Source organism: Drosophila arizonae, chromosome 2 (genome assembly GCF_054131065.1).
Source record: "Drosophila arizonae isolate 15081-1271.41 chromosome 2, UAZ_ARI_1.0, whole genome shotgun sequence".
NCBI classification, from domain to species: domain Eukaryota; kingdom Metazoa; phylum Arthropoda; class Insecta; order Diptera; family Drosophilidae; genus Drosophila; species Drosophila arizonae.
Window position 1 is genome coordinate 6,123,626 of NC_142922.1, and position 17,237 is coordinate 6,140,862.

General features: G+C 40.9%; 1 protein-coding gene and 1 long non-coding RNA gene across 6 annotated transcripts in view; one reads left to right on the forward strand and one right to left on the reverse strand.

Annotated features, from left to right (window-relative positions):
• Positions 1-17,237, reverse strand: part of LOC108608936 (sodium-coupled monocarboxylate transporter 1) — a 47,772-nt gene that overhangs the window by 2,312 nt on the left and 28,223 nt on the right. For all 5 annotated transcript variants that reach the window (XM_089462951.1, XM_018000577.2, XM_089462949.1 and 2 more), the window contains 5 exons: positions 13,288-13,505; positions 13,058-13,205; positions 1,587-1,761; positions 1,360-1,495; positions 549-708 (listed from right to left, as the gene is read on the reverse strand). In XM_089462951.1, the coding sequence (XP_089319077.1) occupies positions 549-708; positions 1,360-1,495; positions 1,587-1,761; positions 13,058-13,205; positions 13,288-13,498 (830 nt within the window). In that variant the 5' untranslated portion in view covers positions 13,499-13,505. The remainder of the gene's footprint in view (positions 1-548; positions 709-1,359; positions 1,496-1,586; positions 1,762-13,057; positions 13,206-13,287; positions 13,506-17,237) is intronic.
• LOC149270241 (uncharacterized) lies at positions 2,827-5,718 on the forward strand. The gene is made up of 2 exons (XR_016268695.1): positions 2,827-4,385; positions 4,472-5,718. It is a non-coding gene; the product is annotated as an uncharacterized LOC149270241 (long non-coding RNA).

A 17,237-nucleotide genomic window follows, 5' to 3' on the forward strand; every position in this document is an offset into this window, starting at 1 on the left:
TCTTTGTAGTTCTCTTCCTTTTCTTATGCAGGGAGACAGATGGAGGGACAGACAAAGAAGCAGATATACAGTCAGCAATACGATCATATATATAGACGGCCGGAGAGACAGATATGAAGACACACATACTAGCAGATATATAGGCAAACATAGACGCCCAGTTATATCGGATTACCTCATTGCGCCTTAAGGATATACATGCATGCTTGATAAGGCAGAATATTGATATGCTATAAAGCTTATGTACATTAAAATTTATAACTCTTTGATGACATAGAAAGTTCTCTTAATGGCTGGGACATTTTAATACAGTAGTTTGCTTTAATTTCTGACTATTCCAATTCATACATTTTTATTATCAATGGGCTAGATCACTTTCTAGATCTAGCCTGAAATCGGCTTAACTGGCGGCACTGCTCTCAATAGTCGTATATGAATGAGTTTTATGTTTTATGTTTTTTTTTTTTTTTTTTTTTTTTTTTTTTTTTTTTTTTAATTTTAATGTATTAAATATTTAAGTTTTAGTTTTTATTTTGATTTATACGAACCTTCGCACTTCCTTGAGAGACTTCAGACTGACGTAGCGCTGCATAAAGTTTTGCTGACAGCCGATCTGTGAGAGTGACATAAACAATTGACCCAGCCAGGCGGAGGTGGTATCGACGCGCACTGTTACGTCCCCGGTGAAATTCCAGAAGTTTAAGCGGCCTATGGCATAAGGAGAAAGAAAAACAGAGCATAAGATGAAATGCGCATTGAGCATAAAAAAGTTGCATGGCTTGCAAAATATTTATTTCTATGGCAACAATAGAAAAGAAAAGAAAAGAAAAACCGTCGTTTGTGTGTGCTCAGTGCACTTGCATTGCATCGAAGGTGTATGTAAATATATATGCATGTAAACTATTACATACATATGTATGTGTGTGTGTGTGTGTGTGGTTTTCTATGGCTGGCCATGTGCTTCGATTCCCAAAGCGCTTAGCAATTGTTAGAGCGACAGCAAACGATTCTAACTGAAGTGACAAACGCTCTGCCGCCACACATTTATTACAGTCGTCACGCATTCACATTGTAAGCTGCTGCTGCTGCTGCTGCTGCGGCTTCTGCTGCTGCTGCTTCTGTTTTATATGCCGTTTTTATCATCATCATTTATGTGCATAATGAGCCGACGCAACGTAAAATGGATGCCATTTTAATAGTCATCATTCGTCAGCATAAATATGAAACTGCCACAGACACACACACACACACACACACACGAACAGTCACACACACGCGCAGTTTGACAGGCGACGCTAATAAGCTGCCATGATCAATCGGAGCAGCCAGAGTATCCTAAAAGAGAAACTGATTGCTTACCATTATCGCGGTTCAGCTGGTAAACCTTTTTGGGGCCGCCGCTAGAGATTGTGCCCTGTATGCAGACCGCCACTGTGACCACCAGTATGGTGAGAGTCTGGATGACGTCAGCATTGATGGCTGCTTTAAGGCCACCCTAGATAACGAAAAAATGGAAGAAAAACAAAAACAAACAGACTGAAGCTTGAAGGATATCACAGCTTAACTAAGCCCTCTCAGCTACTTACCAGAATGGTGAAGAATATGCAGATGGCCGACATGCCCAGTATGGAGGCCCAGTAGGGTATGCCAATGACCGCCGATAGCGCCACACTGGGCGTGTATACGGTGATGCCCAGATTACAGATTTGCCGCACAATGTACGTGGCCGAGGCGAGACAGCGAACGGTGCGACTCTTGAATCTGAAATTGAGCAGCCAAACGGTTTTGCGACAGGTGAGTGCACGCTGCTTAACAGGTAGCTGGTAGCTCGATTTACAGCATTAATTAAGCCGCAGAAAACAGAAAACAGAAAACAGCTAACGGCAAACAGAAAACAGCAAACTGGAACGGTAACGGTAACGGTAGCGGGAACAGGAACTGAGAGTGAATGAGGGATAGGAAGTGGCCCAATGCCTGGCCTCTCATTTATTTACTTTTATTAGCTGCGTTTATTAAAGTTTTAATGGGCTTGGCCTTTTTTATGTGTGCGTTCACTTCGCCTGCTCGGCTTTGTTTTTGTTGTTGCTTTATGATTTACTGCAGCTGTAAAATGAGGGCGCTCACAATAAGTGGGCGTGGCCGCTGCCGCTGCCGCTGCCACTGCTGCAGCTCAAGTTTCAGCAATGCCGCAAAATTTACGACACGCCCAAAAAGAGGCTGAGTCGCAGCGAAATTGGCGAGTTCGTAACTCGTTTTGATTGTTTTTATAGTTGTGTCGGCTTTTTATGATGCAGCCAAGGCACATGGTTATAAAATTATATATACGTGTATATGTATGTGTGTGTGTGTGTGTGTTAATTTGACGTAAAGCGCGCGACAAGGCGCCAAGTGACCCGCCCAAGGAGGCATCCAGTTACAGCCACCTAATGATCGCTCCGTATGCACGCGCCTGTGGCACGCGTAATGAACTTGTTGATGTCCCCATTATGAGTACGGCCCCGCTCTAGACATTTATGACTGGCCCCAGCGGGGCTGTTGGATGCACGACCTGATTACCGTAGAAACTATACTATTATTACTGCAAAAAATAGGATATAGCTGAGAGGCTATAATCTATAGATTTACAGTGCTGCAAATGAAGGTCTGAGATAAGGGACTTTAATTAGGATCCCTCTTTGCAGCTAGAACTTGAGCTGATATTAAAAAAAAATATATATATATATATATATTCACATTATGAACAATTATAAAAAAATATATTTTAGTATTAGTGTAAAACAAATATATATCTCTATATATTTAGATAGAGAAAGAGAGGGAAAGATATATATATATATATATATATATATATATATATATATATATATATATATATATATATATATATATATATATCTATATATATAAAAGAAAGTTGTGTAAAAGTGAAGACTGCTTATAACTTGATTTGGGCTGAACCAATTTTCATGGTTTTTGATTTGTTGGATTTGTCTCCGCAACGAGTTTAGTATAGGGTCTTAAAAATACTGAAAAAATTTGCCGAATACTTGAAAAACGCGGTTTTTTCCCCAAATGTTCAAATTTTTTTTATACCCAGTAGGCTTGGTAACAGTGACAGTTTTGACAATAGTGTAGAAGTAAATAAACAAATGTAGTCAGTCAGTCTACGGTCTCCTGACCTCGAGCAGACCTGACTATTCAAAAAAAAAAAAAAAAAAAAAAAAAAAAAAAAAAAAAAAAAAAAAAAAAAAAAATTTTCAAATCAAAAGGAAAAATATTTCAAATCAAAAATCTGCAAAAAATCAAAAGATTAAAACCTGACTGTTCAAAAAATAAATAAAAAATTAAAAATTCGAAATTAAAAAAAAAAAAAGGTAATTATTAAAAAGTGTATTTTTGGCTTTTTATATTTTCGGACTTTTAAACTTTATAAATATTTCAAATCAAAAATCTGCAAAAATTAAAAAAAAAATCAAAAGATTAAAACCTAACAATCAAAAATAAATAAAAAATTCAAAATTCAAAATTCGAAATTAAAAAAAAAAAAGTTAATTATTAACAAGTAAGAAGGCTCCAGTCGAGACTGCTCGACTAGGAGATACCCTGAACCCTCCAAACTGATATTCTAATCATTCTGGACTTCTTTTATGCACACATACATACACATGCACGTATAAGCACGCGCTTTGCAAACTGCGCAGCTAGCAGCGGCTGCGCTTGGGCTGCACTGCAGTGTGGGCAATATAACGAGAATTTATTTGTTGAATAATTTCTTTTGTAGACATACGATCTTAATGAAACTTTTAGAGCGTAATCATATGGCTTAAATGTGTGTACATTTCAAAGCACAAGTCTCTAGTACTTGAAATGCGTTTTTTACAAATTGGGGGCGAAGGGGGCGTGGTATCCAAAATCTGTAAATTACAAAATCTTTGTATCCATTAACTTTATATACAACGCAAATTTGAAGTCTCCAGGTCTAAAAGTGTTCAAAATAAGCTGAAAAAACATTGTCGATTTTTCGATTATTCTCGATAAAAAAGTTATCGGATGAGTTATCGAAAAAATAAAGCAAACTTGTACTGCCTATGGTATACACGAGTATGCTTGCCAAATTTCAGCTCTCTAGCTCTTATATCTTCTGAGATCCTTTTGCTCATACGGACGGACGGACGGACGGACGGACAGACGGACAGGGCTATATCGACTCAGCTCGTCGTCCTGATCAAGAATATATATACTTTATGGGGTCTGCGATGATTCCTTCTGCCTGTTACATACTTTTCACAAAACCATTATACCCTGATTTCCCATTTTCAATGGGTTCAGGGTATAAAAATTGTATTTTTGGACTTTTACAAAAGCTAAATATCTCGAAAGTTCAGGTATTTGTTTGTCTCAAACATAAATTTGTGTAAATTATTTATATTTATATTTCTCGATTGTTTTATATGGTTTTGTGCGAGGGCAGTATTACTATTAATAAAAATGCCGCGTCCTAGAAGATCTAATCTTTCCCGGCGGACCCATAATGCAATTAGGCAACGGAATAGCGCGAGTCAATTATCTGACGAAGAGCGAGAAATCGCCCGAGAAAGGCTCCGCGTTAGTACCCAGGGAAGAAGGGCCTTAATTCGTGCTTCTCAAAGAGAGGCAGCCCGTGAAATGGCAATAAGAAATGGTTCAAGGATTGATTTGAATCGAGCAGCGTTTAGATATGATTGCACCATTGATTACAGCTTGAATCGTTTAGTTTGCATTGGTCCAATGGACGTTGTTTGCTAGCATTGTGGCGCATTGAAGTTTGCTGGTGAAACGCCCGGTTTGTGCTGCCTTAGTGGTAAAGTGACATTGCCATTAGCGGTCACCATAGCCATTGCGTTCCCTGCTTTATGGCGAAACACTAGAATCACGACATTTTCTAGCGAACACTCAAAAATACAATGCCTGTTTCCAAATGACATAATTTGGGGCGGAAAATATTGGAGACGGATATTTAAGGTAATTTACGTTAAAAATTTTATTTTCTATGACTGCCAAAAAAAATTTTGAATAATGTAGTTTGTTAGATTTCTGTAAATAGTGTTTGTAAATATAACTATAACTATGGCTTTGAATTTAAAGATTCAAGGCCAGATTTGCCATCGCATTGGATCATTGCAACCTATTGAAGATGCACAGCAAAAATTCTTGCAAATATACTTCATGGGCAATATGGAAGAACAACTTGACCGGCGTCAAGAAATGAACACAGCTATGAAAAGAGCAATTCTCCATGATTTGCATGCTTAGAAATTTAAACCAACCAAAACTGTGCAATGGAACGCGTTTGGTGATAAGAAAACTGATGAGCAATGTGATTCACGCGTTGATACTCAAAGGAAAATTTAAAGATGAGGAAGTTCTTATTCCTAGGATTCCGATGAGCTCAACAGATATGCCCTTTGAATTTAAACGAATTCAATTCCCGCTTCGTCTTGCCTTCGCCATGACGATCAACAAGTCACAGGGCCAATCTTTGACTATTTGTGGCCTCAATCTAGAAAATGCGTGTTTTTCTCATGGTCAATTGTACGTGGCATGCTCACGTGTTGGCAAACGATCCGCATTATTTGTTCTTGCACCCGACCAAAAAACGAAGAATGTCGTTTACAACAAGGTGCTTGAATGAAAATCCGATTAATAAATTTATCAGTGTATCCCAGCCTGAACAACATAGCTTTCAACAATTTTTTACCTAGAAATAATATAGAGGGCAATGCAACGTTTGCCGGGCCAGCTAGTATATATATATATATATATATATAATATTTTCGTCCTATTATGATACGTATTTCATGTCCGACTATTATCATATTTTTAAAGCTTTGACAAACAAAACATAAGTCAAAGAATAAACTGAATACATTGAGTTTCATTCATGTTTTTCGAGTTCCAAAAATATCATACAATAAATATTCATATGAAAGCATATTTATATAAATTCTTGTTTTTAGAGAATTTGCATTTTAATAGAAGTTTCGTTTGGCATGTGCACTGGAGTTGCAACTCAATTTGTGTTTATTTGCACAGCTTAAAAGTGCAACACTGTCCTACACAAGAGCCGCTTGCCATAAAGCTGTAAATTGCTTAAGTGTCGAGTGCTGTTTGAGCTGCCATATAAATTTGCAATTTTTGCATCATTTATTAACAAACAAGTTGTGGGAGCCCTAGTGGGCAGTATCCGACCATGAGATACCTTGACCTCAAGTGGAGCAGAGGAGCAGAGCAGCTATGCACACATACACATAAAGGGCTACACTAAAGGGCGTATCTAAGTCATATTTAAGCTTTAAAAATTAGTACTTTTTTAAATTAGAAAATATATATCCTTATATAGAGAATAAATACTAGATTAAAAATATATATTTAAATGAAAATAAAATAGTTGAAAGCTAACCCAAATATCCTCTAGCTCTTTAAGCTTCCGAAGTCAACAGACGAACAGACATGGATAAATATGGCTATGCTAGCAATGCTCAAGAGCTATCAAAAGCTTATCAAGAATGTTTGAATGTAAGTGGTTTGTGGGGTCGGTAAGGCATGCTTATGCCTGCTGAATTCTTAGAATATTAAAATATAAAATAGATTACAATTGAATGATTGCTAGCCCTTATAATTAATATCAATAATAATGGTGTTATGCACACATACATATACATTCATGCCATGACATGTCCTTTCTATTATTTAAATATTTGAGAAGCCAATTCATTTCTAGCTAAGTGCTAAGCCATTTGTGTGTGTGTGTGTGTGTGTGTGTGTCAGTGTCAGTGGAGGCTTAAATAAGCACTTATGCCATGCATACCTCACATATGGGCTCCGAGTAGCACACACACATGCACGCACACACATGGCTTGCAGTTGTGTCTGTGCTGTGTGATTAAGCCAACTGCATAATCCAGTGTTGGTATGCGTGCTATTTGGCCTTATTGATGGCACATTCAATGATTAATTGCCAACTGCACACACACATTAAGCAGTGCATGTTGTCAACGAGCTCTGGCTAATTTGCATGTTAAAGCTGTTTAGTGTAGCACTTGTGTAATCCTGAATGATCGGGCACCCAGCTGCTCGACTGCTCGACTGCTCGACTGCTCGAGTCGAGGAGCAATCGAGCGATGCATTTAATGAATGATTAAAAGGAAAGAAATGAAAACTCTGCATTTATTTGCGTTTGCGTGGTGCGCGATGGACGTCAGTCAATGAGGCAAATGTCAATCGGCACGCCCACAAACCAATTGGCCTGCAGCTCTGCGTATTTGTTTGAGTATTTAGCGCGCTTAAGTGCATATTAACCGCGTTTGTTCACTCCCCGTTCGCCAGGGCTTAAGCGGCTTACGTGCTTGACAACATGTACAACATGTCGTATGCGTTATATTTTAATTATGAAAGAGCTGACCCAGATAAGGAACGCAAAGAGCGTGTGTGAGTGAGTGAGTGTGGGTGCGTGTGGGTGTGTGAGTAAAGTTAAGCCGGGGAATGTAAATAGTGTGCTCATTATCATAAAGATATCCTGAGCATAATGCAAGTGCCACCGCGGCTTTATTAAAAGCCCATTAACTATGGCAATCGAGCGGGCCAATTTGCATGGCGGTTGGCATGAGATTGAGAGGAGGTGGTGCTGTGACCACAAACAAATTGCACGGGCGTGGCAATTGCGAAGAAACTGAAATCGTGAATTGAGACAGCGATGAGAGATGCAGAGAGTGTGTGTGTGTGAGAGAGAGGGAGATGATAGAATGGGAGCATAAGCTAGGCAAACATTTGTTTAGGCATTTGCACATGGCGTTCATCATGGCTCTCGCATGTATAACGGAAATTGATAAAGAAATGTGTATTGTGGCAAACATGAAAACACACACAAATGCCAGCACACACCCGCACACACACATACGGCATATTGTGGGCATCGTCATGCTCAAGCTGTAGTTTTTGGTAGGCGAGCAGGACATCTCTCATAGCTCGCTTGCGGTCAATTTTTGCCTGATATGTCAATTTAATATGATTTATGGGAATTATTGTTTCGGTCTCTCTTTCACTCGCTCTCTGTCTCTTTCTTTTTTCATTTTTTTTTGTGTTTGGCTTGTAACAATTGTTTTTCATTTAGCCTGTTAACATCGTGTTCATCACAATAAGTGCTGTGTGCATCTATACCTCTCCCTCTCTCTCTCTCTCTCTCTTTGTCGCTCCGTCTCTCTCGTTTTCTATTTGCTCGATTGCTTCTTTTTCCTCTAGTTGTGTGAGTGATGACCCGAGGCTGCCTGTCTGCCCGTCTGGCTGCCTCATGTCCGTTGATTGAGCGCTGTTTGGCACAGTGGGACGGACGCCTTTGTTCCATAGAATTTAATTGATTTGCCTGCCAGCTTATATCTATCTGCGCCCAGTCTCTGCTCTGCCATTGCTCCCCCGAATGGCACTGCAGAAAGTCGATTTAGAGTCGCGAACGGCACTTAATAACTTTGAATTAAATGTAAGCGCCGCAAAGTATGCAATAATTGTTGCAGCCCTGCCAGCGGGCAGGCAAAGCACAATAATGCAACGCCCAGCCAACAATGCCTGCTCTCTCTCTCTCTCTCTCTCTCTCTCACACTCTCTTTGTCTGTCTGTCTCTCTTACTGCAGTGGGGCTCTTTGTTCGCGTTAGTATTGTGCTGCATTGGCTAGGGGAACCACTTGAGCCTCGAGTAGCCAGAAGAGCCGGACGCTTTGACAATTCGCTTAAGCCCCGGCGCATCATTTATCATTGCGGGCAGCGCTTGAGTCCGCTCGGTCAGCACGGTCGGCGGCATAAATTAGGGCTGCAAAATTTAATGTGGTCAGCTGGGAACGGAGTATAATCGCGGCTTTTGGGTGACTGTGCGTCGAGCTAATTTCATAATCAAAAGCGAATCCGTTGCCAACTGGGATTGCCTCCCATTTGATTGGATTAAATGCGCCACATGAATAAACATAATCGGGCGTGTGTTGTGCGAGTGCCTCGGCTAAAAAGCCAAATCCCGCCCCACCTGCCACAGCCTTGTTGCCTTTGAATTGCAAATCATGTCGCCACTTAGCCGCTGACATCCCACCGGCAGATGTCTTTATTTATGCGTGCATGTGGATGTGGGCCCAGAATTTGTTTTTTATTTGGCGATTTTTGTTTTTTGTTTTTTTGTTTAGTAGTGACAGTTAGGGCATCCCTTTGATGTTTGACATGTGCCCGGGCACTCCGGCCGGGCCCTTGTGACACACATCGTAAATATTCAAGCTGAATTCAAATGCACTTACGAGCGAGCGCGCTGCTGTGGTTGGCTGTGCTCCACTCTAAGTGCTAACAAGTGTCTCATAGAACCACGGCCAAAACAAGACTCAAATCAATTTATATACTTGTCGGAATCGCCCACCACTCTCCATGTGTGCGTGTGTGTGTGTGTAGTAATTGTTCTGCATTCACTTGAAGCTCCATTTCCACATTTTTGGCAGATGCTGGCGCGGTCGAGTCAAGAGCTCGACTGTCTCTAAGGGCGCCGTTGGACTTGACCATTGAACTCGGGGCGAGGGCACAATGGCAAAAACGAAAACAAAAGTCGCCTACAAATCTCGGCCAGCAAATACTCGTAAGACTCGAACTCAAGACAAGAGGCAAAGGCCATGTGCTGAGTGGCAGATGTCACTTGCGACGTACTGCTGACAAGTCGGCAAAGGCAAAGGCAAAGGCAAAGGCAGAGCGTGAGTGTGAGTGCGTGTGTGTGAGTGCGTGGTGTGGGTGTGTGGGCTGCGTATGTGTGCGTGTGAGTGTTTTACTGAGTTTCTACCCAGCAGGAAATTTGAGCATATAATAAACCAAATAGAATTTCTTGAAGCAACAACTTTTATACTCAGCTCAGGTATGAGAGAGATCCAACAGCCGAAAAAGTATTAATAAGGCTTTAATAAAATTCTTTTTATTTCGCCTGTAAAAAAAGCATTGTTTAAAGCCACACTTAAAAGACCCATAGAAAGGCTATAAATTCTCCTTCTATGACCGCCTAAATAATGCATGGAATTGTAGCCAACGCAGTTTCCAGCCGGGTTATGTTTTTTGTTTTTGCAAGTTTTTTGGCTTTAGACTGCTTGACTGACTGACTGGGTGACTGACTGACTGACTGACTGTCAAAGCTGAATGGGCTGCTGGGCTGCTGGGCTGACGGCAACAACACGCGCTATTTATAAACATTATGACACAAACGAATTGTCATACAATTTGTCAACAGCAAGCACAAGTGTGGCAGCTCCGTCTGGGCCGCTTTGAGGGTGCTTTGTTTTCTTTTCTCTGCTGGCTTTATTATGAATTCAGTTGGCTTCTGGTTTATTATACCCTAAGCGCTTGAAGGCTTAATCTTTGACTGGATATTCCTAATCCGTATGCCTGACAAGTTTGTTTCGCATCAACAACACGAGCGAACTTTCCATATATTAATTTAATTCATTTTTATGCATGTCCTTGCAGTAGAGTTGAATTGCTTTTTACAGGGTATTCCACATAGTAGAGTATTTTGAAATTCATCATTTTGCTGATGTCTTGCCTGGCTCTTTAATTTGCATTATCATAGTAAGTCGTCAATGTCATTGTCTCGGCTCGGCTCACATGTTTGTCATTGTCTCTGCCTGGTACGCTTCATATCTTACTTGAAGGGCTTAACCGGGGGGTGGGAGAGCTGAAAGCGACTTGGTCTCCCGCTCTCCTCTTGCCAATTTTGATGAAGTTGTATGCATAAACATGTCGCGTAGCGCCAGTTGCGCTGACAAGCGACAATGAGCCTTCAAATTTGTAACAACTTTTTGTTGCCCCGGCAACATCTTGTCTATCATTCGCAGGCCCCAACTCCCAACTCCCAATTTCCTGCCCCACACCCCCCAAACAGCCCTTTTGGGGTTGTTCTGAATGTCATTTGGCTGTCATCAAACTAAATCGCACATGAAATTCACCATGTGTCTCGCATGTCTACATGGAGCATGAGACTAATCGTAGTCAAACAGAATGCCACTAACCAAGATTGATGGCCCCAATGGTTGGCCTGAATTGAAGGCAACAACTGGAACTAGTTCCAGCATTTAATTAGCTGAAGCGCTCCGCACAGTATTGCAACCCATTCAAACTGAGAGCTAGTTAATTCTCTAATAGTACTATTTTGAAAGTGGCTGATGTAACTAAATTGAGCAAATGCTCAAACTACGAATTTTCCTCTTTAGTGTGGAATGCGGCCCTGGATTGAGTTTAATATGGGCAAAGATTGCTAGAGAGCTGCATTAGAGTTCTGTCAAAAACAAATATTTCTGCAAGGCACATAGAGTTGTCGTTGGGGTTATGGAAAACTGTGTATTTAAATAGAAAATGAAAATCATTTGGTATATGTTAAAGGCAGTTGTGAAAATTTTACAAAATCTGAATTGGCAATATAGATTAAAATTTGTATAAAAAAATGCAGTTTAAATAAACTAAGAGGAATGTTGAATTCATTTTATAATTAATTTTAAACAAAACAAATAAGAGTGCTCTAGTCGAGACTTCTCGACTAGGAGATACCCTGCACCCTGCCAGCTGATATTCTATTGTACCCACATAAAAACACTAAAATTGTGGCGAAGGGGGTGTGGTATACAAAATCTGTAAACAACACAATCCATTAAATATGTATACACAATAAATCTGAAGTCTCCAGGTCTAATACATAGTATTGAAATGCTGCTGAAAAAAACGAAATCCTATTATCGATTATTCTCGATAAATGATATCGAATAAGTTATCGAAAAATATTTTAAGCTCGTAAGCTATACACGACTATGCATGCAAAATTTCAGCTCCCTAGTTCTTATATCTTCTGAGATCGGCGCACTCATAGCGACGGACGGACAGGGCTATATCGACTCAGCTCATCGTCCTGATCAAGAATATATATAGTTTATGGGATCTGCGTTGATTGCTTCTGCCTGTTACATACTTTTCTCAAAACCATTATACCCTGATTTTTCAATGGGTTTAAGGTATAAAAAAAAGGAAATCATAAACCTATGCAGAAACAGTCTTTAAATGTTTTTAAGTATTTAATAATTGAATGTATGTATGTAGAAATGCTTGAAAAATAAATAAATTAATAATTGCAACATAATTTCAAGCATTGCAAAATTTGACAAAATTTACTCCTTTTCTATAATAACTATTCAACTAAGTCTCCACTGTTTAGTCAAGTATAAATATCCAAATTTGCGCTTTAATTTTGTACGTCTATTTAATATCTGGTATTAGTGAGAGAGCGGCATTTAGGTAAGTCTCAATTTGATATCAATCATTGGCAGCTTGCGCAACATTTAAATAATTTCTCAATTTCTTACAGATTTCGTGCCGCTTGCCAATTAAATTTGAATCAAATTATGCTGCTGAATCAAATTTGGAGCTGGCCGAGCGGCTGCCTGCGCTGCCTGCGTTTCGCCTCGAGCTGAGTGCGTAGCGTTTGTCAGTTTTGGCAATTAATTGAATTTTGTTGTCGAAACTGCAAACATTTGATAACAAATTAGTTTACTAATTTCAATCTTAAAAAACAATTAGGCTGCTCGAGCGATAAGACGAGCGGACGCCGACCGGCGACAACTTGTGACAGTTACGCGTAGTTGGAAGTTGGCCGTCCTGCGCTGGCAGGGAGTCCTGGCTGGACAAGGACAGATATATACAGATTGCTTGGCCTGCCTTGCTTTGCACTTTGCTTTGTTTTTGCTGTTCACTGCGTCGTTTCGTCATTATTGCCTGTTTTTTTTCCTCTTTTTGAAAATGTTATTCATATTTATTTAGCTGAACAACAGCCTGTTCTTGTCTCGGGCCATGCTGTTCTGTTTAGAGTAATTTTTTCTGTCGCTTATTAATGAAGAATAAAATCATTTGCAGAGGGTGAGGCCCAACATTTATGAAATTAAATTGAATGTTAAAATAACAATCTTCATGTTCTCGCTTTGTGTTAATTAAATGCTGTCATTACTCTGTTAGGTTATTTTGGGGGACTCACCTGAGATCGATGTACTGGTAGACAGATGTGATGCCGAGATTGAAGTAGACGGGCACAAACATGAAGCAGACGATTGGATAGGCGCTCATCATGCCGTATATTATCTCCCACATGGCCGAGCCGCGGTAGTACAGCTCGCTGGGGTAGCCTGGTAAATGGAAGTGCGATCTTTAGTTGAGGTGAATGGGGATCGGTGGTTGGTGGTTGGTGGTTGGTGGCTCCACACTTACCCAGCACCGATCGTACGCCGAGTGTGCCACGCGCTATGGATATCATGACAGCCACTAGGGATACGCCGCCCGTGGCAAACACATAATCCGCCTTGCTGCGCTGCTTGCTCTTGCCGAAGATGCGTGTCCAGAGTGGCCCCAAGACGGTGAGCGCTATGAAAGCCACAAACATGAAGTAATCCCAGCCTAGAGTGCTCAAATCCTTGGCCATGTTGCTGCTGCAGAGATAGAAGCACCGTAATGCAAAAATCAAATACCAACTTGGTCAAAATAACTTTTAAGCGCCAACAGAGGGCGGCCATCGCGCGCAAGTGGCAAGTGGCAAGGGGCAAGGGGGTGAGGGGGTGAGGGGGGCGATGAGTGCGTGGTGTACGTGTTTTTGCGGGCTGTTGTCAAAACGTTTTCCAGCATAGTTGAACATGTGCATATTAGTCACGCTCGGTGCACATAATGCCAACACCGTCAACGTTGAAACTTTGGCCACATTGTTGCATATCCGCAGGCGCGTGGTTCGCGTGGGTTGCGTGGGTTGCGTCTGCGGCTGCCCTCTCCTTGTTCATGCAACAAGCCAATACCCTCCGCCAAAAAATAAGGGACAATCTCCGGGTGAGCATGTGTATGTGTGTGTGTATGTGTGTGTCTCTGTGTGTGTGTCTGTGTGGCGTTGGCGCCAGGGCAAATGAGTTAAAACAAAGCAAAATGTTGTGCGCTACAAAATTTATGGACTGTGTCCTTTTTTTGCCTGCACTGCTCACATTTGTATTCACCAAGCCAGCCAGCCAGCCAGCCAGACACACACTGGTGCCTTACTGTCTTCCCACACCTAAGCGTGTAGGTGTGGTCTTAGCGGCGACAAGTTGGTAGTGGGCCACAAAGTGCGCAGCTTATATGCGATTTGTTTTGCAACTTTGTATTTTTCCACATGTACTCGAAAAAAGACGAAAGCCAAAGCCAGAGTCAGAGCCAAAGCCAGAGTCGGAGTTGGAGTCGGAGCCAACTGTTGATCCGCTTGAGCAGAGCAGCCAAAAATTTTACGGTCTTGCAATTGCTTAGCTCAACTTATATGCTCTAAATACGCTTTATGGCCTGGCAGTGTATATTCTAACCGTATCGCAGCATGTAGAACCTATTCAAATTGGTTGTGCCCTTGAAATGCATGCCGAGCTGACGGATATTACCTTTGTTAGCTATTCTTTGAACGGATTTTGCTGCTCCTATCGCGAGTTATGCTTCGAATATTAATGATCTAGTTAGCTATTAATAATATTCTGGTTGAGCTTATTGTATGGCATATTCGTAAGATAATCAATCCTACAATAATCTTGTATGTAAAATAATATTAGTCCCAGTCAAATTAAAACTATTTAGTTCATTAAAAATTTAAATATTGTAGTTATGGGTAGCAAAGTAATTTACTATATGAGCTAGTATATATGTTTTTTTTTTTTTTCTTTTTTGGTAATAGTTCTTTAGAGTTTAAATCCTTTAAAGATAGGAGATGAAGATAATACACCTATATAGGTCAATAAAAATATGTACATATATCTGTAAATATGCATATAAATTGTGTATATGTACACAATATAATAATAATATATAATAATACTTATATCTGTATAAACCATTTGTGTTTTATTGCATTAGTTTTTTTTTCGCAAATAATTATCAATTTGCTTTTTGCTTGCGGGAATTTACATTTCGACCACAAATTATTATTATATTGATATCAAAGATCAAGTTTGTAAATTGAGCTATTGCGCCAGCTGCTGGCATGCCAAATGGTAATTAATGAATTCGAAATTGAAATGCATTGCCGTGTTGCCGATTTCAAATAGAAATTCGTTATATAAGAGTGTTATCAGAAATTATTCATACGCCCCATTAAACGGGCATCTGGATACAAATTGTAAATTTCATTCATTACCGACTCACTCGATCATTATTATTGTTATTATTATTATTATCAGCATGATGTCCAACTAATTGACAGCACGTAACAGACAGCCATGTATGTGTGTGTGTGTGTGTGTGTGTGTGTGTATGTGAGCATGGGTGTGTTTTTATATGTGTCATTTGCTGTCCCTTAAGCTTTCATCTGACACTCTGTCTGGCTTTTGTTTTGCCATTCTGTACAAACTATTAGTCATGTTTTTTTCTGGCTTACTTGCGTTCTTTGTGCTCTCTTATTTTGTTTTCTTCTTGGTCTCTGCTTTTTTTGATAATGGAAACTCACATTTAAACGGCACAGCTGCCCAGAGCTGACAGCAGCTGTCCAGTTGGACTGGCTGGGCAGTCAGCTCTGTCTTTGGCCATGTGATAAGCAGGGCCAAACCCACGGCCAAAGGTCGCCCATTGTTCGCCTGAACTTGAGCGCAAAATGTTATTTTCTGCTTTCTGAGCTTAAGCAAATTATCCGTATTGAGAGCGCTTTGTTACCTGCTGCTGCTGCTGCTCCTGGATTCCGCACTTAATTCCGTTTAGCCAACGCTTTGGGGGTCGCAGCAGCAGCTGGCACTGAAAGGCGACGTGTCTGCAGGGCCATCATCGCGCACATTTCCAATAGAGAGCAGCGACAATTTGCGCACATTTTCATCAAGTATGTAGAGCGCTGCCAAAACTAAGCCACATGTATGCATAAGTAAGCAGGAAGCACCATTTGAGATTGGCTGGGGCGTTTGACATTTCAAAGTGTCACATGACATGCAGTAGGAGTGGGGCTCAAGTAGTCGTGGTGAGGGTTTGTAGATTGCAGCCGGCAAGTCTTGGGCGCTCACATCCCGTTACGCCGAAAAACACTTGCAGTTAATATTCATGCACTTTTGGCGCAGCTTGAAAAATTACACGAAGGTTGGCGACATGTGTGCGCCGCGATGACGAAGGAGTCGTCGATGCCAAGGATCATAAATTATAAAGCAGCCGCTACCACAGCAGCAGCCGCCAAACCTCTGAGAGTCGTTGACATGTCGGGAGTCTTGGCAGGCCATTGTGTGTGCCTGAAGCTGACAGCCACAATGGAAAGTTATTAAAAAAACTGATGCTGCGATAAGCGAAAGAGCTCCAAATACAAAAAGGGACACAGTGAGAGAGAAAGAGATAGAGAGAGAGAGAGGGAGAGAGGGAGCTCGAGTCAGAGTGCGGGCATCGCATAAACCAAAAATTTATGCTACTCATGAAATATTCAACATGCGTGACACAAGATCCAAACATCCGCTAGATAATGCGCCAAAAAACTCGAGTCCAATGAAAATATCAAAAACACATTTGCCCAGACGCTACTTAATTTGCCATTGATGGTCGCTCTCAGCCACGCCTCGCGACCGCCCCTATCTATTTTTATATTTAAATTTTATTATACTCGTACTGCTGCCATCTCCATCTCCATCTGAACCCCGTCTCTGTCTCCGCTTTCGTCTCCTTCTGCAGCTCGATTTTCTATTCTTTGGCATTTTGGCCATTTGCCTGGACTGGCTGTTTCCGCCTCTGACTCGGCCACTGACAAATTGAAAATGTAATTTAGTCAAAGTGCAACATTGCGTTGCATACTTTGGCGCGCTGTGGGCGTGGCACCGCCCAGCCAGCAACGCCTCAACTGTTGGCTAGCGTCCAAGCAGGCCAAAGGACACCAGCAGTTGCCGACTCAATATGGCTTAAAGCGCCCGCCATGACGCAAAACGTATGAAAAACTCTGCTCTTTGTTTTAGTTACTTTTTTTTCACCTTTGCACACACACACACACACAGGCACGTACACCACACAGAGCAAAGAGCTAGAGCTGCATGTTTAATGCATGATTTTGCATTTTTTACTTTCCATCAAGCCAAGCCACAAAAGGTGTGACCCGTCGGACATCAGAGTCTAGTCAGCAAACGCCAACAACTTGATCAAAATTAATACCCTGTAATATCCATAAAAATGCAATTTGCTATTCATGAGCTTTTTGACCAGACTAC